At 37.7% G+C, this 26095-nt stretch overlaps 1 protein-coding gene across 7 annotated transcripts in view; it reads right to left on the bottom strand.

Annotated features, from left to right (window-relative positions):
* rgs19 (regulator of G protein signaling 19) overlaps nt 1–24520 on the bottom strand; it is a 36841-nt gene extending 12321 nt beyond the window's left edge. For 2 of the 7 annotated variants that reach the window (XM_086069513.1, XM_086069514.1), the window contains exons 1-2: nt 22574–22821; nt 192–361 (exon numbers count right to left, since the gene is read on the bottom strand). In XM_086069513.1, coding sequence (XP_085925639.1) covers nt 192–361; nt 22574–22630 — 227 coding nt within the window. In that variant the 5' untranslated portion in view covers nt 22631–22821. Of the gene's footprint in view, nt 1–191; nt 362–7165; nt 7293–11199; nt 11311–22081; nt 22213–22311; nt 22457–22573; nt 22822–24480 lie in introns of those variants that run through there. The other 5 variants (XM_086069516.1, XM_086069518.1, XM_086069515.1 and 2 more) reach the window with 5 other exon arrangements.
* Nucleotides 24521–26095: the final 1575 nt, after the last annotated feature.

Genomic DNA, 26095 nt, shown 5'->3' with positions numbered 1-26095 from the left:
TTCCAGTTATATATATTTTCTATTCAACTGAATTGAACTCAAGTTAAATACAACTAAACTGTATTTAGGTTGCAATTCTTTCGCAGACAACGAGAGGGAGCCAGCATTACCACTGCTCAATATACGTTGTTAGCTCATCACTCGTATGATTGGTTGATCCCCCAAAAATGTGCACGTGTTTTGTCTCCTACCATGAGCAGCTGCAACAGCAGCACCAGCAGAAGCAGCAGGCGCTGGGCCGCTGGGAATTCTGGGTCGTGTTCAGGCCTTGTCCCGCTGGCCCGCTCAACGGCGCGGTTTCGCTGCGACCCACCCCCATGGCCAGCTCACCGTCTTGCTCGGCCGGGATCGGACCTGTGTACTGTCGTAACAGAGAGGTTGTCATACTTAAAGACTTTTTCTGAACATCCAGATTTTCACCACAAGCAAGGTTGATACGTGATGTTAGGTTTCCCTTACATTACGTAAAGACTCTTTGTACTTACGTACTTTATGTTCTAAATGTTCTTTTTTTGCCCCTTGTGACTGCAATACTAGTGTGGCTCTTACTACCGGAGACAAATTCTTTGTGTGTTTTTTCACAGTTGGCCAATGAAGACAATTCTGATTTGTGTTAGAAATGAAAAGTAATTTAAAGGAATAAAACTAGGGCCCTTCAAACATCGGCTATTTTTGCTGATTATTTTTACCTTTAGTGGTACACAACTGACACATTGAGGTAACTTTCCCCATTGAAATGAATGTAAATTCAATTAATCCATTCCAGCCCCCAAATTACATTTTATGATAGTGCTGTCACGAGCAAATATTTTTTAGAATCAATGAATCTATCGATTCTTCAATCGATTATTCAACTAATCAGATTCCTTTTAATTTTGCATTTAAGTGTATTACACCCCCATATATATATATATATATATATATATATATATATATATGTATACCCCGCCTCCTGCCTGAAGCCAGCTGAGATAGGCTCCAGCAACCCCCCCCCCCCCGCAATCCTTGTGAGGACAAGCAGTTACGGGGAAGGGGGGAAACACAACATTTGAAGATACTGCAGTGTACTACCACAAACTGTAATCTAATAACATGAATAACATGATGCAGGATAGAACATATGAAATATTAACAGCAGAAGACAAGAAGAAATGATGACATGTTGAGAAGAGGAAGTGAAAGAAAGACAGTGTGATGCATCATGTGATTGTGCTGTAATCACACACAAGCAAACTTGCGCATACACACACACACACACACACACCCTATATGTTATGTTTGACCCTTTAGTGTGTGTGTGTGTGTGTGTGTGTGTGTGTGTGCGTGCGTGTGTGTGTGTGTGTGTGTGTGTGTGTGTGTGTGTGTGTGTGTGTGTGAGTGTTTGCGGCAAGCAGTTGGTTTTGGGCGATAAAGGTAAAAAAGTGAATTTTCTAAGATCCATTTAGCAAATAAGAAGATAAAAATAAATGATACATCTTGAACAAATGTGTGTGCGTGTAACAGGATTTGGTTGTGCAAGTTAATCTGATTACGTGTGATTACATTAGAACAACTTTGTAATCACACACGTTCAAGCACACACACGTTCACACAAAAAAACTTGCCAGTTCACTCCATTATTGTCAATATTGCTTTTAAGCTGATTGACACACATAGAATCTGGTGTAGTTTGTGCACACACACACACACACACACATGAGTTACAAGCATGTGATAGTCTTTTATAATCATGGCCTCACAATAAGTTCTCAGAGTTGACACTATAGTTGTTATTGCATACTGTATTTATTTTTTTTCTTTACCCTTCTCAGATATATGCCTCGGGAGAGGTCTTGAGACAATTCCATTGACTTACACAATTTACAGTCAAGTCATCCTGAAACCCGTGCACGGGTGAGCATGTGAAGTCATTAAAAATAAGAGTTTTATGGATCATTTAGCTCGGGTGTTTTTGAAAGTGAGTTACCTCTTGGGTGCTGACTAATGTGAAGGGCTACCAGTTTGATACACACTACTGAAATAACAACACATGCTCAAATGACCTTTGATAACGCGATCATTTATGTGATGACACGGATCATGTTAATGAGTTTGTCACCGTATTTAGGAAACAAATAAATGTCAATCTGAAACACTTTATTTCTATAAAACAGTGTTTATATTTCAAATGATCAATCCCTTCTGCGTCATTCCTACACAGTCAATTCTGTAAAAGTACATTTGTAGAGTAATATTTACACTTGGAAGAGATTAAAATGAAGAATTGAAAAAATAAATGTTGTTTTTGGTCTCTTGAATATAAGCAACCAGTAAGAATGGCTCAGATGGTAGTGTGGCAGTCTCCCAAGCTGAAGGTCTTGAGTTCGTTCCTCAACCCTTGAGTGACTTTTATTCATTTATTTATTCTTAATTTTACACTCTTCCAAGTAAATATTACCTACTCTAAAACTATTTATTTGGTCCCACCCTAAATAGAGTCAAATGTACGTTTTATTTTTCAAAGGTACTTTTCTTATATATCTAAATCACAATGTCGAATGTTCCATTAGCGGTAAGCTATTTTTAGAAAAGGTCACATTGGTGACCCCTGATTCAGCGTATAAAAATCTGCTAGTCCGGTGACTGTCCCGTTGTTTCGTTAATCCTCCGCCATAAATAAAAAAATCACAGTGCCAGAGACCTCTAGACTGTATTATTGTAGTATGTAGTATTTATTTATGTTTTTTCGTTTTAGTAAAGTTTTTGAGTTTCACTGATTCAGAAAGAGTAGGCCTTCAAATAGAAGAGACGGTTGAATAAATAAATAAATAAGCTACGAGAGGGGAGCTTGTGTATCACTGGGGGCTCTTGGCACAATTCTGAAAACCGTTGATCTAGGTAAATGTAATGGAAAGTGGAGCGACAGTTAACATATTACCCTTTACACTATTTTTATTTTAGTCGACTACATTTCCTGGACTTTTCGTCATCTAGAATGTTTTGGTAATTTGTCAGGTAAAACAATTTAGATGGCAACATTTGCTTAGTCAAAACACTTTGACTAAAAAGTAAATCAAAATTTGCTGTCAAACTTAAACGTGCTTTGTGAAGTTGGTCAGTAGTTTTTACTCGTGACTGACACCTGTGGCCTGAAGTGTAACTACAGCCTCTGTGTCAAACTTGTGCATGCGCTCAAATTTCAGTTTTCTTGGAGTCTGAGGTGCAGTTTGGGCTGTGCTCGCAGCCGGCCTCTTTTTTTTCTTCCAGTTTCCATCCATCTAACACTAAATGTCCGCGGGGACAAGCATGGCGTCACCTTCCACCACTCCCCTCCCCCAAGCAACTGTACAGTGTCCGCCCCAAACAGTCTACAATGAAGGGAAGATACTGATAGGCACAGTCGCAGTCGCAGTTACAAAGTCAGGGCTCTTTGTAATCATCTGTGTATTGGTGGATCATACATGATGTAGAAAGAGCTTAAACATTAACATTTTAAACTCCACAATGCACCTTTAATTTCAGTAAAAAAAAAAAAAAAAGACTCCAGCTTCCCCAAACGCAGTCGCACTTTTACAGTTTTTTTATTTTTATTTCCCACCTATATTTTAGAAGCTGTTAAAAAGGTGACCTTAACCCTCTAACCCTAACCCTATTTTATAGTTTCACATCTTAACATTAGAAGCTGTTAGCAATTTACACATTTGAGCGTTAAAATTAGGGGTGGGAATCATTGAATGTCTCACGATTCGATTCGATTCAATTCCAATTTTTGGGCCTGCAATTCGATTCAGAATCGATTTTCGATTATGAAAGATTTTTGATTCAAAATGATTTGATTGACAATGATTTTTGCTTCAATCTATAGATATGCAAGGAATCGTAATGATCTACTCTAGTCTGACTCGCTAATGCAAATAAGCGAGCTACTCGCAGCACTTTTATCACGGCTCCACGCTGCAAAAAAAAACAACTTTTATTGGAACAACTGGATTGTGACTTTTTCCTTCTACTCTCTAATGTGGCTACAACTTAACTGTGTATCAGACCATGTGGAACCACACTGCCCCTATGTGGCATAATCGAGTACAACATGAACAGCGCTCCCAATAAAGGCACACTCAAAGGCTAGACAGTATAAAATAATTTAAATAAAATCGATTTTGGGACATTTTAAATCGATTGTGAATCATACTAAATGGGAATCGCGATTCTTATTTAAATCGATTTTTTGGGCACACCCCTAGTTAAAATGGTAATGACTTAAGTGCTCATTTCAAATATTAATTTGACACAATAGTGGTGGTTAATTTTACCACTTGACTGCCAACATGCATCTGTGCACAAGTGTGTGCCAGTCTCAATGAACGGGAGGGAAATCGAGGCAAAATAGGAAGGAAAGAGATTTGTGTCATATGTCGTAATTACTGTTGCTTTGTACGTCAGTAGAGATGTGATCACTTGCAGTGACGTCGATATGTTAAAAAATATATAAATAAACTCCCAAGACATCTACAGGTTGGAATGTTTATGTTTAACTAAAGCTTGGCATGATTTTAGAAGTGTTTTAAATGCCAACTCCAGTTTTGAAACGGAATGGTCTGACACAGAAAGTAGAAGCTTACGAATGAAATGCTCACATTCTACAGCCTGGCTGAGGGACACAAGTCTCCTGTACATGTTGGTAGTTTGCTTCATAATGTTGCCGACTGTCAAGAAGAAGGGCTCTTAACTGTAATTCTTCTTTTGTCTTCTCGCGCACATTTGAATGTTTTTCTTGGCCCACGCTCAAACCCTCCGCAGGTGCCTTCCAGTGGTTCGACCCCAGGTTTAGTGGAGGAAATGTTCTAAGAACCTGCCCAAACACGTTGAACACTGCTTTAGATCTGCTTTAACCCTCCCTCACACCCTTTCTTTCTCTTTAAATGTATTGTGCGCACACATGCAGATGAGTACACGTTAAAAATGCTCTTTCCTTAACACAAATATATTGCTGCCTGCCGTCGGGCTGAAACCTCGCACTTCCAAAATGCTCACTTTTCAAGGCCCCAAAAACGGCATGTTTGGTCAAATATTAACATTGCATAATCAAAGAGAGCAAGACATTTTCAATACTCTAAATTGGTCAATAATTTGTCAATGTGGACTAACCAATAGTTGAAAAAATATGAAATAGACCAAATTGTGACTTATGAGGTTCTAACTTAGGTACTAACTACTATTCATTACATACAAACTCCACTAAAACTCAATGCAAACCACCCCACTGGTACAACTATTGCAGGATTTTTGACCAACCAAACTCGTCATTGTTGTCAAAATGATTCTTGTTCACATATACCAGGGGTGTCCAAACTTTTTTCTCAAAGGGCCCCATTTAAAAAAAATCGAAAGATGCAAGCCAGGGCCACTTAATTTTTTTTCTTTTTTTACTTCAATTTAACAAGCACAGCAAAATCAGTCAATCAAGCAATTGTATTTTGTTTACATATTACAGTGTTTCCTATATATATATATATATATATATATATATATATATATATATATATATATATATATATATATATATATATATATATATATAATTGCGACTTGAACAGCTATCTCTTAGGCAGATAAAGATTAAAATAAGGCAAAAGGCAGTTTTAAAGTAGTTACTTGGGGATAATTTTTACAATTTGGACCTTTGACAGTTGACACAGAGCAGAAAGTGGAGGAAACCCTTTTTGCTTGTAAACATTCTTTATTCGCTGCAGTGTTATGAAGATAAATTATGCTACTTGTTTAAATGTAAATAAAAGCTGTTCTACAGTATATAAAATAAATGTATTATGTACCATTTTTAGTATATACCGCTAGCCGCTTAAAAATGGATGGGGTAGTTTGGACACCAATGGCATAGATAGTGATGGTGAACCCACTGTTATGTATAACAAGCCAGTAGTTGCTAATGTCAGCTAAACAAACACTCACATTAACACTAACTGCTTGACCGTACCATTTGTGTGGATGTTCTTGAAACCGCTTTTCAAATGTATGTTTAGACAGCCATAATATTTGATGTGCATGAGGTTACAAAACTCTCATCTCTAAAGTCTTTATAAATTAATGAAATAACTCAAATTAAAATTGAAAATATATATTTTTTTCATTATTGAAATAAAAACAAAAAGACTATTAAAAAAATCAAAACAGAAACTGCACATTTCTAAAACTAACTATAATGAAAGCGAAAATGTCCTTCATTTTCATTTTTTTCAGTAATATACAATACATGAGCCTTCAGGGCACATTTTATTTTATTTTTAGCCTTCTATGCAAAATCAGTGGTCGGCTGTAATGCCTCAATTTGCCCAATCAATCAGTGATGTCATTGATCGGCTCTTTTAAATAAGACATGACATATTATATAAAATTTTCATCAGCCTTTTTTGAAGAATATTTCTCTATGCATTTCAATTGACGGCGATTATACGTGAGTTTTGGCAATTTGTGGGCCGGGTCAGTCGCAACCCCCGCAAATGGCGGCGGTCAACTGAGTAAATGTAACCGTTTTTTTTTTTTTAATATATATATTGCTTCATCTTCTGATCGAATCGTGATCAGTTATCATTTTTTCCAAACTTGTTGATCACTTATCACAAAATCCTGATCGTGTAAAGCCTAGTAGTTTACCACGCAATTATTTATTTTTTTATTGTGCACTTGACAAATATTCCATATATGTAAAAAAAAAAAAAAACTAAATTTAAATGAAGTGTTAAAAAAAAAAAAAAGTAACAAGACTTCTCTAAAATGAATAAAAACTAACTGTAATGAAAAAAACCCCAAAACTATTACAACCCTGTTTCACGCAGGTATTGTACAAATACAACACAAAAATAAATCAGAAAGCCAAGTCCAAATGGAACATCTATGAAAAGCATGGACAGATGTGATTATTAGAAAATCTTAGAATGAATGCAGATAAGGCAATTTACTGCTAAAACTCATATGTTCATTTGCATTTAAAGAAATCATACCCTAAGTCTTTCAACAACACATGGGAAGCAATTTCGCAGTGCACCTGCGTCAGCATACACGCTGACACGAAGAGTAAGCCTTCAATCAGAGCGTGAACTAAACCGTTATGGACCAAAGTCAGGACTTAAGTCTTAGAGTTAGACAAAGAATGAACAGGAGAGCTCACCAAAGAGAGGAAGAGTCAATGTGGATGGCGGAACCAAAAAACACAGCTCTTCTTCCAACAGTCAACATGTCCTCATTGAGTGAAGGAGGAAGGGAGCTAGCAAGAAGTGTTGAGAGATGGCAGACAGGAAGTAGAGTGTGGGGGTGGGAGGCATGCAGTTGATGGTGTTGATTGTGACACTTCTTGCTTTCGCTGTGAAATTTGATGAATCAGACAAGGCATCTGCACCCCGACAACTCGAGCTGCTTCCAGTCTCGACTTGTTCCCCGCTCTTTTCAAACGTCTCAGAGCCAATTTTAGACGAGCTCACACTATGATGAGGGCTTAAAAAGACCAAAGTGAGAGCCGTTTAATAGACACACTTCCAACATGCAGTCCAGTTGGGTTCAATTCAGCATAGTACAGTAAAGAAAGGTACAGTACAATCTCACTATCAGTGCCAATACCGATTATTGGTAGTCAAGGAGGCTGATAACCGATATTTGAAACCAATATTCACTATATTGGCATCAAAATGTAAATAATTACAAGCTCCAAATTTTTAAGACATGTATTTATTAAACATTTCAATTGCTCCCCCAAGCCACAATGGTGATTCAGAAATTTTGCTCAGGTGAACTGATTTGCCCCCGTACACGGGACACTTGATCGCGCCGTGGGTTCGATTCACGGGGTGGACGCTGCCGTTTACACGCTAACTACATGCTCTAGTTACGTTTTATTGTAGCTATTGCCCATTTGCACCGACGTCACGTGATCACGGACGATGGAAGGAAACGATTGATGAATGGAAGTGGACGTGACCCAGAGCAACATAGTGACTTAGCGACTGTTATTTTACAAATTAAAAGTTATTATTGCCCATCGAGCCATGGAATCTATCACTTCAACCGAAGGTCGCCTGTCAGTCAAAGATGCACATTTCGTCGGGACTCATAGAGCGCAATATTTACTTTAGTTAGAGATCGCTAGTTTGAAAACAGCCCTTACTTTCTGTTGCATGCTGTTTTTACCAAGTTCATCGAATCGCAGACTTTGCCGGAACTCACAGCGCACGACCTATATTATTATGTAGTCAATGCCGTCTCTTCTCCTTACATTGGAGCTGATTTAAAAGCTTGTCACTGGCTGAGTCTCTGGGACGAGATGCTACGCTCACACCGGGGGACAATATACCTCGTAATGCAAAGGTAAAACTTGTTTATCATGCTCATTGACTTATTTTTACATAGTCCGTCCTATACTGAAACGCTGTGATGATGTTATGTTACTATGTTGACTAGCATGGAACAACAATGACTATCGTAGTGGCAAGCTATGCGCTAATTTCCTGAATATGACTCCGGCTCCAGAATGAAAAACTGTTAAATACATTTTACGTTATTTCAGGCCACTCGTGTTACCAAACTGTTCTTAACAAGTCATGATCATTTTATTATTGTGAGCAAGTAGGCTACAAATGACAGATTTGTTAAATTCTCACATGTCACCATTTCTAAAAGAGGACGTTTTTCTGGACTTTTAAAAAAAAAAATTTGAAAATTGAGAGTATACCCACTTCTCCAGGGACCACTAGCCCCTAAATCCCAGTGAGCTGCAAACGTTGGCGAACGTTGCGAATGTTGAATTTGGCAATTATGAGGTTGCCATCTGTCAATCTGTCATTTTGCGACATTTTTGCGACGTTTTTGCATCATTTGAGACAACGTGCGAATGATCCTGAAATTTGAATCAAATTGACCAACACAACAGATGAACATTATTATTTTCCGGTTCCTTACTAGAAGAAGTAATTATTGTACATTTTTGTCCAATCCACGTCATCATTGTGATAGTCTATTCTGCTATGAAGGTGCGTATGTTATCGTCAAGTGTTGCCATAATTTAGATAGCACTCTTTTCATATTCTTTCTTTGAGAAAAAAAAAGAGATTTATTGCGGAACTGACTGTCAAACACAGCCAACCTGTGGTTGTTTATGCTACCAGTTCATTACGGTGGCATATGAATGAAAACGGTGACTGGTTGTGCCCAACGTGTATGAGTGTGTGTGCAGATGTGCTAATGATAGTCTGGAAATATTAGAATGAAACACACTCACACACAGTCTTTTTTTTATTATTTTATTCTAGTAGACACAAAAAAAATTCCATCTATCCATCCGTTTTCTTAACCGCTTGTCCTCACAAGGGTCGCGGGGAGCGCTGGAGCCTATTCCAGCTGGCTTCGGGCAGTAGTACACCCTGAACTGGTTGCCAACCAAACGCCGGAAAAAATTTGTCACATTAAATATGTCCAAAAACCACGACTGATTGCCATAAAAATGTACATGAGTACATGTGCAGACATGCCATTCATAGTTGAAGTAGTTTTAGACTAGGGGTGTTAAAAAAAATCGATTCGGCAATATATCGCGATATTACAGCACACAATTCTCAAATCGATTTGATATGGGGTCGAATCGATGTTTAAACATAATTTTTTCAATGTAAATATTCTACAAAACGTCTTACTTAGGGTTAGGGTTCACACGTTAAGCATGGAAGAATGTTATATTAATGGAACATTAAGCCTTAATATTTTATTTCAGTGCTGTTCGAACATGCAACGGATTGTTAAATACGGTGGCTCACAGTTATAAGCCTGAAGATTCAGATAAAAAAATAAATGTTCATACAAATCTTACAGTGTACATGTACAAGTTTACGGATTAGTATTTTAGAAATTTGAGTAAAAAAATAAATAAATTGCAATAATCGCTACGTACTAGGCAATTCACACCCCTCGAAGGAAGAATATGAAATCTGAGATGGTTAGAAGTGCCGTCTAAATTATGGCAATACTTGACAACGCCATACGCACTTTTCTAGCAAAATAGAGCAGGAAATAAGTCCAAAATGAAAATTTGTCAAAGTGATGTCGTGGACTGCACAAAAATATAACACCGTATATGCTATGTCCTCATTTTGACGACCGGCTTAAACCTTTTGCAGGGGAGTCAGATGCCATTGATATATATATATATATATATATATATATATATATATATATATATATATATTTTTTTTTTTATATAGCCTTCTGCCTGGGCTGCAACATCTTGTTGCAGGAATTTTCATTGGCTTGACTGTCCAGGGTGCCCCCGTGGTGGGCACACTGAGAACTTGTAAAACATCAAATACAAAGTAGAAAATATGTTCAAAATGTCTCCAAAATAGATTTTTGTTTTTCATTTCCATGCTCCTCCAAACAGAGCACGCTCCACCTAAACACAAGCACACTCTCACCGTAGTGCAGAGGTGGGCATCGAGGGCCGGAGACCTGCAGGTTTTGCATGTTGCCCTTCTCCAACACAGCTGATATATGACCAGCTCATCAGCAAGCTCTGCATAAGCCTGATAACGATCCTGTTGATTGGAATCAGCTTGTGTTGGAAGTGAGAAACCTCCAAAACTTGCAGGACCGAGATTGCCCACCTCTGCCGTAGTGTATGGGCGAATTTCAGAATGGAAAGAACGTCGCCGATTACGACGGTATTACAAACAAATGCGCATTTTGGTGAACCAATTGATACGCAAGGAAATTTTGAACATGTTCAAATACAAGATTTAACTGCAAGGTTCTGATTGGTGAGCTTATAGACTAAAAATGGTTGCAGCCTACATACAATATTAGAGAGTGCATGCATTTACACAGTACAGTTCCTGAACATCCACATGGAGAAGCCCATCTTTCGCCTAAAGGCGTTTTTGTTCCAGACCGTCTTACTGTCTCTAACCACATCCTTATCTAATTATTTCACCTCATTACAAGCACTCATAAGCCCCGCCCATGTCGAGTCAGTCCATATCGCATCCTTGAAAACATGCTGTGTTACTGTCTTGTGACATAATCTATCATTACTTATGAGCCGCAAACTGAGATCACGGGAAAACAATCATTTGATGCAAGTTTGGCTTCTGCATGTAATACTTTTTAAAGACATCAATGCTTTTGTGTAATTCAAGCCATTGAAAGAGAGAAAATGATGTTTACCAGCACGTCCGTCATGTCGTGAGGGCGGCCGTTGGGACAGCGTGCGAGTCGTCAGCGATGTTAGCAGGCCGGGCACATGCATGTCATCGCCCCTTTGGTCTCGAACCTCTTCTTTATAAATTCACACCCACGCACACCACACACAAAAATGTAAAATTATACAGAAATGAAAGTTACAAGAATATTAGTTGACGAACATGGCAGCCACAAAATGCGCCAAAAACACATGCACACAAACAGAGAGAAAAGGAAAAAGTCAGTGTGAGCAATCTATACTTCATATTAATTAATGTTTTACATACCGTTATAAATGCAAAAAAAAAAAGACCACTGTTAATATTGTGTTAAAACAAAAGCAATTATACAGTCTAGTAACAAATGACGACACGTAGGCTATGCTTACTTCAACTAATTTATATATTCCTTTTTATTCTCTTGTCATGTTTTTTTCTTCTCAGCAAACTTTATTTTAGTCATCCTTTTTTTGGAAAGTCTTGTGAGCTCCACCGACGTCATGTGTTATGTCAGTTCCAACAGCAAAATTGTGCATGACTTAAGGGATATTTTTCTTGAAATTCTGAATTGGACAACTGCAGAATCAAAGAACGCTTTGTTGGGTAAGCACAGGCTAAATTGACATTGCCTAGGGGCATGTAAGTGTTACATATTCAGGATACAAAAATAAGTTACAGGGGGAAAGAAATACACAATCAGATTAAAAGGTACACTTACTAAAACTAAATTAAAAAGGATGATATTTTTAATGTAGGGAGAAATACACAGTCCTCATCCGCTCTCATACTAGTTGGCCAAACAGCATTTCATGGATAACTGGTCAAAGTATAATCTCAGCGGACCACATTATTGCTCATTTCACATCAAGATTTGATTGGCCAACAAGCAACGAATGGATATGACTGTTTTGAATCCATCGTGTTGGTAGCCCAACTTTATGAATCACAAATCACCCATAACTTACCGTATTTAAAGAGTGATTCAACAGGAAGTCAGAACCTCACCATGATTTGAAATTGGCGCTCAAAGAGGGTGTTGCCTTTAGGACCGTTAGGTTGCGAATGGGCGTGGTCTGGCTGTGATTGACAGCAAGTCGCTAAGAAGGCGTTTAAGGAGGCGTGTACGAGACTACGTCACGATCCACAAGTGACGTAGTCTGTAACTTCTTGTGTAATAAGAGGACAAACAACCAAATTGTGTTTATCTCAGTGTTTAACCTTAAGATGGCGCCAAACACACGGTTTTTGCCCCAAATTCAAGCTTTCAACAGACATGCACTAAAATGTCAAAATAATGACCAGGACATGTAGACAGCATTTGTAGACACCAGTTTATACAGTTAATCAGCAAAAAAAAACAAGTTGATTTAGTGTCGAGTTACTCTTTAACTGCCTTATTACCAATCTCATCTGCTAAACTTATTACTGGAAATAAGAAAAAAAAAGGCTTGTTTTGGTTTCTTTGCGCTGGACTCGCATATAAGTCATCGTCTCAAAATTACAAAAAACGTGATTGTGTGTGCGCGCGCGGGCAATTACGTGTGCATGTGTGTGTCTGTGTGTGAGCGAGACAGATAATTGAACTTTTTTTTAATCTTTCACTTGTTATAACAAACACTGGTCATGTGGAATCTATCTCTGCAGCATGCCCCCCCCCCCTTTTTTTTGTACTGGAGTACAGTATTCCAAAAGTAATTCAAAGTAATCAAGTTGCATTCTTTAATACGGTACTTGGATTATGCTATTAACTAGTGGTACTTTTTTGTTTTTGTTTTAAACAGGTAACTTCCAAGCCTTTATGAGCTGTATCAAGAATTGTAATTTTAGAAAGATAATACTTGCTCAGATAATGCTAAGTTTTGATTATCAGGGTCAGAGAACTATGAATTTAAAAAATCCATTTATCATGGTGGTTGTAGTATGTAGCTGCTTCTTATATTCTGGTGTCATGAATTCGCTAAATAACAAGAGTCAAAATATTGAGAGTAGGCCTACACAAGCAGTGTCATCTTTCGTGTGGTGATACCCTTCACTTTGCTTGGAATTTGCCCTCAAGTGATTACCTCAACTTCCATGCTGAGAGCATGAGACCAAGATTAGCGGAATGTTTGTCACTCATCAAGTCCATCAGTCGACACAAAGAAACAAACAATGTTGCGGCATCCAGTTGTGGAAAATCTTGTGTAACGAATTGTAAGGGCACGTCCTAAATCAAAGAAATGGCTGCCATGTTTGTTCAACATGTCAACAACTGCACCAGCTAAGAAAGAAACTAGTATAATCCTAGGCTGGCCTTGTTATCATCATTGTACTGCACAGATGCCTAATCTAATGTATTGTATACATGCTTCTTCCAAGGAGTTCTGACAATGGAATATTTGGGATATACCTCTATTACACAAGTCAGCTGTGTTTATACAGAATAGAAAACCGACAGTGTAACATTTCAACCGATGGAGGATACGTTAGTAAGGAAACGCCAACTATAAGTTTCTCACTAATCATTTGGCATCACAGAATGGCGCTGTCACCGTAAAATGGAGGCTAAACGAGAGAGTCAATAGCACTATAAAATCCACCCATCCATTTTCTGAACCGCTTATGCCTCTGAGAACTCCCCATTTCACCAGTAAAAAGCTGAGACCTCACATCTATTGTATTAAATATTGTAGATGTTGTGCTGTTTGAAATGAATATTTTAAAGAAATTAACAAAGCAAACAATGTACAGTATATGCAAACAGCAAAATACTGTATGTGATCTTGCAACTGGGTGGACATTTGTGGTTATTGTTTACATTTTATGAGCACACCAGTTAAATATGAATTTATAAAGCAATCAATTGCATTGTTTTAGTAATACCGACTCATACTGTTAACATTTAACTTTAGCCCTTTTTAATCAACATTCACAAAACACATTTCTAGTGTCCATTAGGGGTGTGAATTGCCTAGTACCTGCCGATTCAATTCGAATCACGATTCATAGGTCACGATTCGATTCGATACCGATTAATCCCAATACGAATCTATAAATTGATTATTGCGATTTTTTTTTACTCAAATTTAGAAAATACTAATCAGTAAGCTTGTACATGTACACTGTAAGATTTGTATGAAAATGTATTTATTTATCTAAAAATTCAGGCTTATAACTGAGCCACTGCATTTAACAAACAGGTTGCAGTCTGTTTCATGTTTGAACAGCACTGAAATAAAATAATAAGGCTTCATGTTGCATTAATATAACATTCTTCCATGCTTAATGTGTGAATCCTAACCCTAAGTAAGACGTTTTGTTGAATATTCCCATAAAAAAATAGATTCAGTCGCATATCGAATCGATTCGAGAATTGCGCTCTGTAATATCACAATATATTGCCGAATCGATTTTTTCTAACACCCCTAGTGTCCATATTTATTTTATTTTTATTATCATATATTTATATTTTTAAAGTGAGCAAACATTATAAGCACAAGCCACTAACTCATATTAGTCGTTCATACGGCTCCCAACTAAGGCAAAATTCCACTCTTCCCTCTACCATGCATAAAATAAGATCAAGATCAAGAATTAAGACCACAGTTGACAATGATGCTATCTTTATTCATTTTTAAATAGCAGCTATTATAGTCACTAAATATATCAACAGTATTTCTAAGTTGGCAACACTGAGGAAACTGATTGTTTGCTTGCACTGCTGACACGTACACATCAAAATAAAGCAGCATATTTGATTTTGACTTCATAAAGACTGCAAGGGCCAGTCAGAGACTTGATCGGCCGCGTGTGGCCCACGGGTTCTATTTGGTGATATTCACCCGAGAGGTGTCGATGGCTCATCTGTGCCTTTCAAACAGATCTTGACAAAGTAGGACAATAGCTTGTCTGTTTTGCACGTTCACACAGATGTTACTGCTTCGAGCATTCATACAATTAATAGCAAAAAGTTGTGTGGTCACAGCTGCCTGATCCTGGTGATGTTTCCCCTCTGTTATGCCTTTGATTCCATAACTTAAGCGGCAAATTTGCTGGTGAACTTCAACGCGCACATCCCGCATCGGCACGAAAGGATAGCAAGCCGAGAAAATGCAGTGACCAACCAAATCGTGAAGCTTTGACTTAACAGCCCCAAAAAAAAACGTTTGACGTGGGGAACTCTATTCAAAAGATTGCCACTCTGGATTTATAACTGCCAAATAGTAGCCATAGCTGCTGCCGCCATGCAAATATAAACACACAGTAAGTTAGAATAGGACAGACACAAGGAATGCAAAAGCGAAGTGGAAAAAGGCAGAGACAGATGTAGCAAGAGGCGGAAGGAAGGGTCGACGACAACTTGAGAAAAAGGGGAAGCAGTGAGTGGCTGGCACAATGAAGAAAGATTCAGAGACAGGAAGTGCGTACCAAGAGGTAGAGGGAAACAAAAAACACTTGGATTAGTCTGAGTGCTGCTTCCAATTAATTCACAATCATGGTGATGGATCTGAATTGTCTGATCATTTCGGTATCTATATCTCAAACATTGAAACACGACCCTGAATGGTAACCGCAGCGTTAGCGTTGATGCTAGCAATACATCAAGAAATGGCGATTATGCGAGTAAGCTCATTGTTGGTCCATTCGTATACAAGTCTGTGCAACTCCCAACTAAGTGACCAACTACGTACCCTTGCAATTCAGATGGCATCGGTATATTATACTGATGCTGGTCTGGCACAATGTAGATAAAGATGCAATTTATCACAATATCAACATTTTCCTTCCATGCTGAGTGTTTTGGTTGGTCAGCCGATATCATAGACTTGCCCACATAACTGTCGTTAGGGATGTGTGTAGTAATACTTGGCTATATACATGAATTGATTGTTAAGAATTTTGTTGATCGTGTGGAATAGGTTGTTGATTAACTGTGTCTTGAAGGAATCGATGCATTGATTGATTGAATTAATTGCACTGTTTGGTTGCAACTGACAGAGCACTGATGATTCTCTTTCACCGTCAAGAAGGATATGAGATGTATAGTTTTGTTTTTTTTAGTTGCTGAATGAACAAAATTAAAAAGGGACTCATTATTATTATTATTATTTTATTTTATTAAAAATAATTTAAAAAATTTGTTTAAAAAATGCTCAATGTGTCATTTTCATTTTTGGCTCAGATATTTTTTTATGAACATTGAACAGGAATGAGTTTGAATGTAATATTTAATTTTGTTGGGTTTCCATTACCAGGAAGTTTGGTAACAATCATCAGTAAAAATCATTCACTATCAAGTGATCCACAAGCAATATAAACTTGGAGAATGATTTTTTTTACTCTTACGGAGGAAGAAATGACAATCGTTGTCACTGCTATTTGAGAGTCTTATCCCATGGTTCTTTTTAACGCATTGATGTCACGACAGATATATCCAATACCAGATCTCTATGCTCTAAAGTTGATTTTCAAATTAAAATATCAATAATTTTGACATTCAGTCATTTGAGGTAATAGGCAGTATGGTATTGACAGGAAGACAATGAAAGAAACTTAACTATTGGGATCTTGTCTAAATGTTACACTGGGAACTCCTTTTCTCCAGCTTGTGTAAGTACAGTATGTAATGGATGCGTAAATGGATCAGAACGCTGGTCCGTAAGTCAGTCACCCACTAAAGAATGACAGAGCAAAAACTGAGTCATGTGGAGAGCTATTTCAAGCAAGATGCACTTTGTGGTGTTTGTAAGGAGTTGTAGCAACACAGCAAGCCTTGAGAAAAGCTTAAGGTTAGGCCACCACACAGGACATGAGGCAATCATCAAGAGGCGGACAGAAGAGGAGAGCACAGTGTCAGGTGCTAATGCTAGGGCAAAAAAAAATATGTCACAGGTGGAGTCATTCAGTAAGCAGGTACAGAGGGAACAAAATGTGGAACTTTTGTGCGTGGTGCTAGAGTATTGTTGCTGTTGTTCAAATGAACGAATACATTTGTGAAATAACTCATGAAGTAAATGTATGCATCAACAAACGGCTGCATGAGTTTACTAAAAGGCTGATGCACACTGACCGATGCAGCGGAACACGAAGGAACTCTTCTGCAGTGTGTGGGGTTCGGAAGCTGCTTTTCATTAGTGGCTGAGACTCGGCCACTAGTTTTGCGGTGATTTAAAATTTTAAAATTTGTGAAGACGATGCAGCAGATTACAGCCAATTTAAATGCATAAAAGCTTTCACAAATGCTAAAAATGCATTTTTGGAATGTAAGCAAGCAAGCCGGTGCCAGACCATAAAAACTACGGGTGTGCCCAAAAAATCTATTCTCATAAGAATCGCGATTCTCATTTAGTACAAATCAGAATTGATTTTAAATGTCCCAAAATTGATTTCATTTCAATTATTTTATACTGCCTTGCCTTTGTCTGTGTGTGCCTTTATTTGGAGCGCTGTTCATGTTGTACCCGGTTTGGCCACTGAGGGGCAGTGTGGTTTCACGCGGTCTAATACACTGTTAAGTTGTAGCAACATTAGAGAGTAGAAGGAAACAGTCACGATCAAGTTATTCCAATAAAAGTTTGTTTTTTTTCAGCGTGGAGCCGTTCTTTTGAGTGATAAAAGTGCCGCGAGTAGCGCGCTAATTAGCATTAGCGTGTCAGACTGGAGTAGATCATTACAATTCCTTGCACATCTACAGATTGAAGCAAAAATCATTGTCAATCAAATTATCAACACACATACACACACACACACACCACTTTTTGGTCTTTCTTATTATTATGATGCATGATAAAATTTTGTTCATGTTGCATGATAAAAAGTTAAAACGTTGTTTTAATTGAATGCCTTGAATGTTTTTGATACAAGAAATGCTAAGTTTAAGTTTAAATTTATATTTGTTTGAAATAATCCTACTAAAAATGTTTTTAGACAGGAAAATATTAATTTATTGATAATATAAGAAATAAAAACTGTTGATTATATAAAAAGGAATATTATATGTTATCAAGTGAAGTAAAGTAAAAAATATGTCACTGAGATGGGGCGGTTTTTACCAGTGATTTAATTGTATTCTTTGACCACAAACCTTTTTATTTTCCAATTCAAAATGGATTTATAACAACGTAGTTGATGTGGTCCTATGTTAAAAGACATCGCAAAAGCCATGTTGCAATTGGTTATATGTACAAAAAAAAAAAGGCCATAGCCGTGAGCTTCAGTGTCAGTTACATAAACATGCCATCAACCACCAGCAAGGTTACTATAAAGTCACAAACTACACTTAATCACTACTACTACTCAACAAGCGGTAGGAAACGGATGGATGGATAACTGAATTGTTTGCTTATGTTTGTAAGAACCAGAAAGTAGCAGTGACAAAAAAAAAAGGTTCTTATTCTCTTTGTGCATATTGAAAGCATTTTTACAATTTTAATTGTGTTTTTTTTTTGGGGGGGGGGCACGTTTCTCTTGGATTTATATTTAACAGGCCATAAACGGTAAATAAATGGTAGTAGTGTTATTTGGTTTGTACTGTAACATTGGTCAGGCAAAATGCCGCCACACAAATATCTGCAGCAAATGTATGATGTACTTAATACCTTATCAATCAACTGTGATGGCAAAATGGGATTGGATTGTCTGTCTGAACCCAATTATGGGAAACACTAATGTTTTTTTAGACTTTGTGTAAATTGAAAAACATATTGCATATGATAGAATGCAATATAATTAATAGAATGATTATACTCTGGGAATGTACCCATTCATCATATTTCTTCATCATCCTTGCCCTTTAGTGAGTAGAAGACTTCTAACTTACCGGTACTCGAATGTTATGTTTACATTACTGTTTGTCTACTACGAGAGCAAAAACAATATGTTACTACAACGTCAATCATTATAATTTCCAGTAATATAAAAAAAACACACACAAAAAACGGATCTTACAGTCACTATATTTCAGATAAGTGAATTAATTTGAAATTAAATAGGGAGCTACGCCAACTATTTTACTCTAATGCACTGAGAGGTGTCAAGCGTGTCACTGTATTTATAGCCAGCCGCAAAGCCAAACTGATTAAACGTAATGCGATGCTCTATGGCAAGACTAGTCAGCTTTGTTTAAGATCATTCACGTTTTGCCATGTTCTGTTCTCTGGTCCAATTTACTAACTAAAAAGAGAATGTCTCAGCTCTTTTGCAAATGCTGATGCTAGGGTGGTCGAGCTGTCTCACAAAGACCCAACTCAAACTGAAGGAACCTTCGAAAATAGCTAAGGTTTATTAGTTTAAGACATTCTTTTTAGCATAAGAAGACCGGTTGGATATTTTTAGTGGGGAATGTTCACATTTCAGAGCAGCTTATTCCGAAAATGAATCAACTGGGTCTGGGCAGTAAACAAATCATGAGACTCCAAGCTAAATGTCACATTCAATTAGACAAGTCAAGTGTACAAAAATGAATTAATGATTTTTTGTACAGAAATGAGCATGTGAAAACATCAAAGCAATCTGGTGACAGCCACACCAACAGATGTTGATAAATGCTAACAACTTGGTACCAAAGTTAGCATCAACCTCAACAACAGCCTGGGAATCCTCACTCCATCTCCATCCTCACTCACGTTACACCACTCTGTGTTGTAGCTGTAGTTTATATTTGACAGCTATAGACGTCAAAAATTCATTTGAACTATTTTTATTAGTTTAACATTTTTTTTTCATTTTTGTTAACAAGAGTATGAAAACCTAGATTTTTTTTGTACATTTAGAACAGATATAAAATGTGTGATTAATCGTAAATTCATTAGTGAAGTCATGTGATTAATTATGATTACAAATAATTTACCAAGATAATAATAATAACAAATATTTTTATCACCTGATGCCCCTAATTTACAATAATCTCTTCTTTTTAATTTTTTTTATTTTAATTTTTTAATTTTTTTTATTTAAAAAAAATTAAAGAAAAAATATTTAAAAATTAGGGACGTCGGGTGATTACAATTTTAAACGTAATTAATCACATGACTTCACTAGTTAACTCGCGATTAAAATTTTTTTAAATAAAAAATAAAAATAAAAAGTAAGAAAAAATTATTAACAAATTAGGGGCGTCGGGCGATTACAATTTTTAAACATAATTAATCACATGACTTCACTAGTTAACACACGATTAATCACAAATGTTATATCTTTTCTAATACAACAACAACAAACTCGGTTTGCATACTTTTGTTAACAAAAGTGGGAAAAAAATTTAAACTAATAGAAATAGTTAAAATGAATTTTTGACGTCTACAGCCGTCAATGGCAGTGAATGAGTTAAAACATCACAAGCACGAGGTACTCAAAAGCAAATATATAATGTTTACATATTTACAAAATTATTATACCTCACCCTCTGAGAGTATACTCAATGCTCTTTTTTTTTTCTCCCAGTATGTTTGACATTTAGGCATCCAAACTGTAGTGAAATTCATGACATTACTCAGAGACCAGTGGCGACGACAACGTAACCTTGTTGACACAAATGTCAGATTTGTCTGTCCCTTCTAAAACAAAGTGTTATTTCGATTGGGGGGCATCTCTTTTCTCGGTCCATCCCAAGGACCAACAGGTGTTTGGGTTTGTACTGTTTTATTTTTGTCTATTCACTCTGAAACCACACTCAGTATTATCAGGTGTTAACTGCCTTCTTGTCCTTTGCTATTGCTGTTTGTTATTGTTATCGTTCTTCTCTATGTCCCTCCCAACCACGTCCTGTGACATTCCAAATAAACTCTAACGCTACGGCATGGAGAGTATGCCAGACTGGTCTGTCATACAACAAAACTGTTGTCACAATAAGGCAAACTGTACAGACCACCTGTACTGCATGAGCAAGTTGCCGAACAGCACTGGTAAAAAAACAAAAACAAGCCATTACTCAACATTGCAAGTTTTGACGCAGTTGAACTCAGGCTGCTTGTTTTGAAACTTGAGAAACTGGGTTCCAAGTTGTTGGTACTGTGAAGAAAAACGTATTTAAAGATAGGTTAGTAGGATAGTAACTAACTAAGATTCTGAAGGTCTGCTAATTGATTAATTGATTTAAGTGATTCAAATGAGTTTAGAAGTCTGGATGATTTCTATTTTTATGTTTTTGTTTTTTTACTGGCTTACATAGTTCAAAGTGCGTCCTCACGTATGTGCATTGTTTATAATATAACAATATGGCTGCAATCAGAGAGGAGCTAGTTTTCAAAAGCACAGTCAGTGTTGCCAAGTTAGTGTATTTACTGATCCTTCTTGCAACTATTTTTCAAATAACAAAACGTGACTTTAATTCCCATTAAGAAACATACAATATGAGAGGAATCAATTTTACATTTACGTTCGTTATACATTTACATGTTTCTGTTTTTGTTATGACAAGAAAAGAGCCCAGCGGAAGTGGCAGTCCCAGAGGGGATTTATCAGCAAGTTGGAAACTTTTGAATTAAGGTATGTTTTACTAAGTTGCAAGTGTAAGTATTTATTTTAGCTAAACAATGGCCCATTTTATTGTGTGAAATTGTTGGGCACTCAAAATTTGAATTTATAAGTAAGCATCTTGTTTACATGCATGTATTGGCAAAGAGCACTTCTTTCCTAGAAGAAGCACTAAAGAATACAGTAACTGTAATACAATATAATTTATATACAGTAATATATATATATATATATATATATATATATATATATTTTTTTTTTTAAACAATAATATTCTGTAATAGATTTTTACAGTAATTTACTGAGATTTTACAATAATAAGATGGCAACTTTTTTTTGGGAGGGGGGGGGGGGCTGGTACTTCATGGTGAACAAAAGTTTGATAGCTACTGCACTAGTTAGTTGGAGGTAGGTACCTGTGCAGTAATGTTCTTCCTGTACACATCTGTCAGAATCAGGTGTCGCAATGACAGCAAAGACGTCACAGATTCCAAATAAAGTTTGGCACAAGATTGAGAAATCCTTCACGCTAGTTTGACTGGAACATCTGCACAAACGTGACCAGAACACCAATTAACTAGCGTGACAACTTAAAAAGTATTTCTCTTATGTATGTTATATCGAAATATTCAATCAATGACAACACCTGAAGAAGGACTAGAAAAAGTCCACAAAGGCTCGCCTGGGTCGCCATTGCTCCCGCCTTCCTCGAAAGGTATCAAGGAAGCAAAAGTGGGCAGGCGATGACTTGAACGCGACCTTTTCGTCCACGCGCCACACGCCGCAGCATTATTATAGGAAACCACCGCCCCCCTCCCCGGCCGGGAGCCCGTTCCAGCCCCCACCGCGCGCTCGTGCCTGCCCTCCCCGCACCGCTCGCTCCGCAGCCGAGCTGATCACATACTTACAATCTTGGCATTGAGGAGGTCCGGAGGGCGGCATCCGCGGCGTGTTCGGAAGCACATCCGCCTTTTTCTTCTTCTCTTCCGCAGCGCCGGTTGACTTTTATTCCTTTCCCTTTTGCTTTATATCTTTCTGCAAATGTGTCAGATGCCGCGGCGGAACAGGAGGAAGGAGTCCTCCTTTTTCTCGCTACTGGTTCTCCTCCTGCTCGGGTTTTTCCCAACCGGAGAAAGAAGACAGTGTGCGCGTGTGTGTGCGCGCGTGTGTGACTAGAGAGAGAGAGAGAGAGAGAGAGAGAGAGAGAGAGAGAGAGAGAGAGAGAGAGAGAGAGAGAGAGAGAGAGAGAGAGAGAGAGAGAGAGAGAGGGAATGATTCGTGCGCATGCGCAGACTTTCACGTCTCGTTCCTTCAAGCAGAAGTTGGCACAACTTCTTACGCACTATACATCTTACTGTTTGTATTTTTAAATGAACGTTTATGTCGGACTTTAGAACAATAAACTAAGTAAGTGTGCGAGAATCAATGTTATCAACCCGCTGAACAAAATTATCCTGTCATGTGGAATCATTGGGTAATGTAGTTATTATAACCTTGATGATGATGATTATGATGATGATGATAATAACAATAATGATAGTAATAAAGTAATATGTATGTCTGTCTGTCTATCTGTCTATCTATCTATCTATATATGTATATATCTAGAGACAAGGAATTAACAGCAGAAAGAAAAACAATCAATGTCCAAATGTGTTTGACGTGACTCATGTCTGTCTGAGATGTTCCAATGAGTGACATAATGTGATGTCACATGTAGAGATGAGATGTTCATCTTGATTTTGCTATATCAATTCACAACTAAATGAAAAATATTAAGGACAATACTATTTTCTAGCCACCAGAATAATCTTTAAACAAATGATTTTACGGTGTGTGACACTTTTCAACAATAACTATTCAATCAAGTGCTTTTCACTTTCCATTAGCACCACTGGTGAGATATTGACTGGTGACTAGTGAATCAGAACAGAGAGAGAGAGAGAGAGAGAGAGAGAGAGAGAGAGAGAGAGAGAGAGAGAGAGAGAGAGAGAGAGAGAGAGAGAGAGAGAGAGAGAGCATAAGGGGGCGCCATACACCAAGGAGAGGCGGAGGTGAGTGTGTGTGATGGTGGGTTGGATGTAACATGAAAACCACAAAGTATAATTTCATATTATTTCCTCTAAACACTAATTTCTCTTCCTTACTTCCTACATCACACTTTAGCGCCCCCTGTTGGTAAACGGAACTCAATCATCACTGTTTCAGTGCAACGTAGTGGTTTGCCCGCCTCAGTTCTGAGATTCTGTGTTCAAATCTCGTCTGTGGCTCGCCTCTATGAAATTTGCGTGTTTTCCCCATGCTTGCACTTTTATCCAGGTAACTCTGGCTTCATCCCACAGTCCCGGAAATGTTCAAGATAGGTTCACTAAAGACTAGAGTCTAAATTGTCAATAGGTGTGAATGTGAGTTTGAATGGTTTGTCTCACTCTACCCTATCATGATCAGTCCAGGTTGAAGCACGCCAAAATCAGCTGTCATTCACAGTGTTAAAAATGAGCAAGGACTGAGCTTCTTCGATTTCTTCTTTACATTTAATTTCCGACAGTCTGGATGCTCTGTGGCACCATATGCTGCATTTCACTGGTCAAGTCGTGGTACTGTGACAGACATCTTGTTTGGGGGAAGAGATTGTCGACGGAGGTGTCTTTTTGTTTGTACTCTGTTGGTAATCTCAAGTACACGACACACTGTACAGTAAGAGCAGCTAAAAAAAAAATAAAAAAATTGCGGACTGTTTCTTCACCATGTGTGGGGTTGCTCACATTTTTACATTTAAGATGTGAGAATCGGGGTGCATGTAGGCTATACCTACCTCGATTATGAGAATATGTTAGAGCCGGCCACAGGCACCTGTTGAATGGGTTATGTAATTCCAACCATCGCCACCTGGAGGCACAAAAGGTACATAAGGAATATGTTAGTAGTCTGTGCATTGTAGCATCACATTTTAAAGCAGTTTATGAGTTTTTTTTAATCATCAAAGTGCTGTTAAACGCCCACAAGGTTGTTTAACACTAGTAGCTTAGCAATTACATGTAAATAAACGTCTTAATATTAATATAATGGGTAAAAAGAAGTTAACCACTTGAATAGAAAATGGTTAATACAATAAAACAGTCAGCCATGGTAACACTGTAAACACACCCACCCACACACACACACTTTAGCACATCTAAGGAGAAAAGGCTGATGTTAAAGGAATACCTGACTCATTGAGCCATTTCCAGCAGTGATAAGTAATTATTTTTCCAGAATTAATTTGATAACTTCATTATTTTTCATGTACAATTAATACCTGTAAAAAAAAAAAAAATCACTTTCTGTCGACTGAAGATAAACATCACCTGTGCTGAGGCAATAGGTAACGACCAATCATGGCTCACCTGTTTTTTTTGCTTGGTCAGCAAACTGAGCCATGATTGGTCGTTACCTGTTTCCTCAGCACAGATGATGTCATCTTCAGTCGACAGCAAGTGGCAAAATTAGCATTAAGTTATCACATTAATTATAGACAAAATATCAACTTCTTACTGTTGAAAATGGCTCAATGAGTCAAGTATAATTTTAATTGATTAGGGTACTACAGGAAGAAAAAAAACTAAACAAAAAACAAAAACACGAGTTAGTTAACTAGTCTTTCCGTTTCAACTAAGCCTAGCTTATCCTCCTGATATGGACCTCCAACATGGCGGACAAAGAAATAGGTCTACCTACACTGCTCACATCACATTCTGGCAATTCAAAACCATCCATCTCTCCATCTTCTACACCACTTATCCTAGACTCACGGGTGTGTTGGAACCAAGTTAGGTCATTCATAAGTCATAGTATTAATCACTGTGTTGTTAAATTCACACCTGTGTCAATCAGTACTACTGTAAATACAGCTCTTGGCTCGGATGTCATGAAGTTGAATACCTAAAGAAGTGGCCTCTGTGTGATTTATAGATCCACATTGAAAGAATGAGATGTGGTGTCTGGTGCAAATGACCTTGCTGCAGCGTGACGCGGACTGAATTTAAACATGGCCGTGACATTAGCCCGCCCATGTAACAACACGCTTAACCACCGTATCAGGGATGTGGCACCGCATCGTTCGACACGCATTAGGCAGCTCTCTTTGACTTGGAAGGGTTTGGTCATTAACACGGGTAAATTCCGTTCTGTCTGTGCATATGTGAGCGTAAACAAAGCAAAACAGGTAGTCAGCTTTGGGGAATAACAAACGAGCACAGTTTCAGGCAAAGGACAAGCAATCAGGCATGTCGCCGTGGATGGATAGAAGGGAAGGCTGGACAGACGAACGGAAGTGATGACTGTGCCCTAATACACAAAGCAAGGTCCATGAAGCCGTGCCCGGATTTGGTTTGATGTGAAATAAGTCATAATAAATAAATAAATACATCAATAACCATCGGGATGAACAA

Source organism: Leptonotus elevatus, chromosome 2, assembly GCF_054856555.1.
Source record: "Leptonotus elevatus isolate MCC_2025b chromosome 2, RoL_Lele_1.0, whole genome shotgun sequence".
Taxonomy (NCBI): Eukaryota; Metazoa; Chordata; class Actinopteri; order Syngnathiformes; family Syngnathidae; genus Leptonotus; species Leptonotus elevatus.
This window is presented reverse-complemented; position numbering and strand designations above follow the sequence as displayed.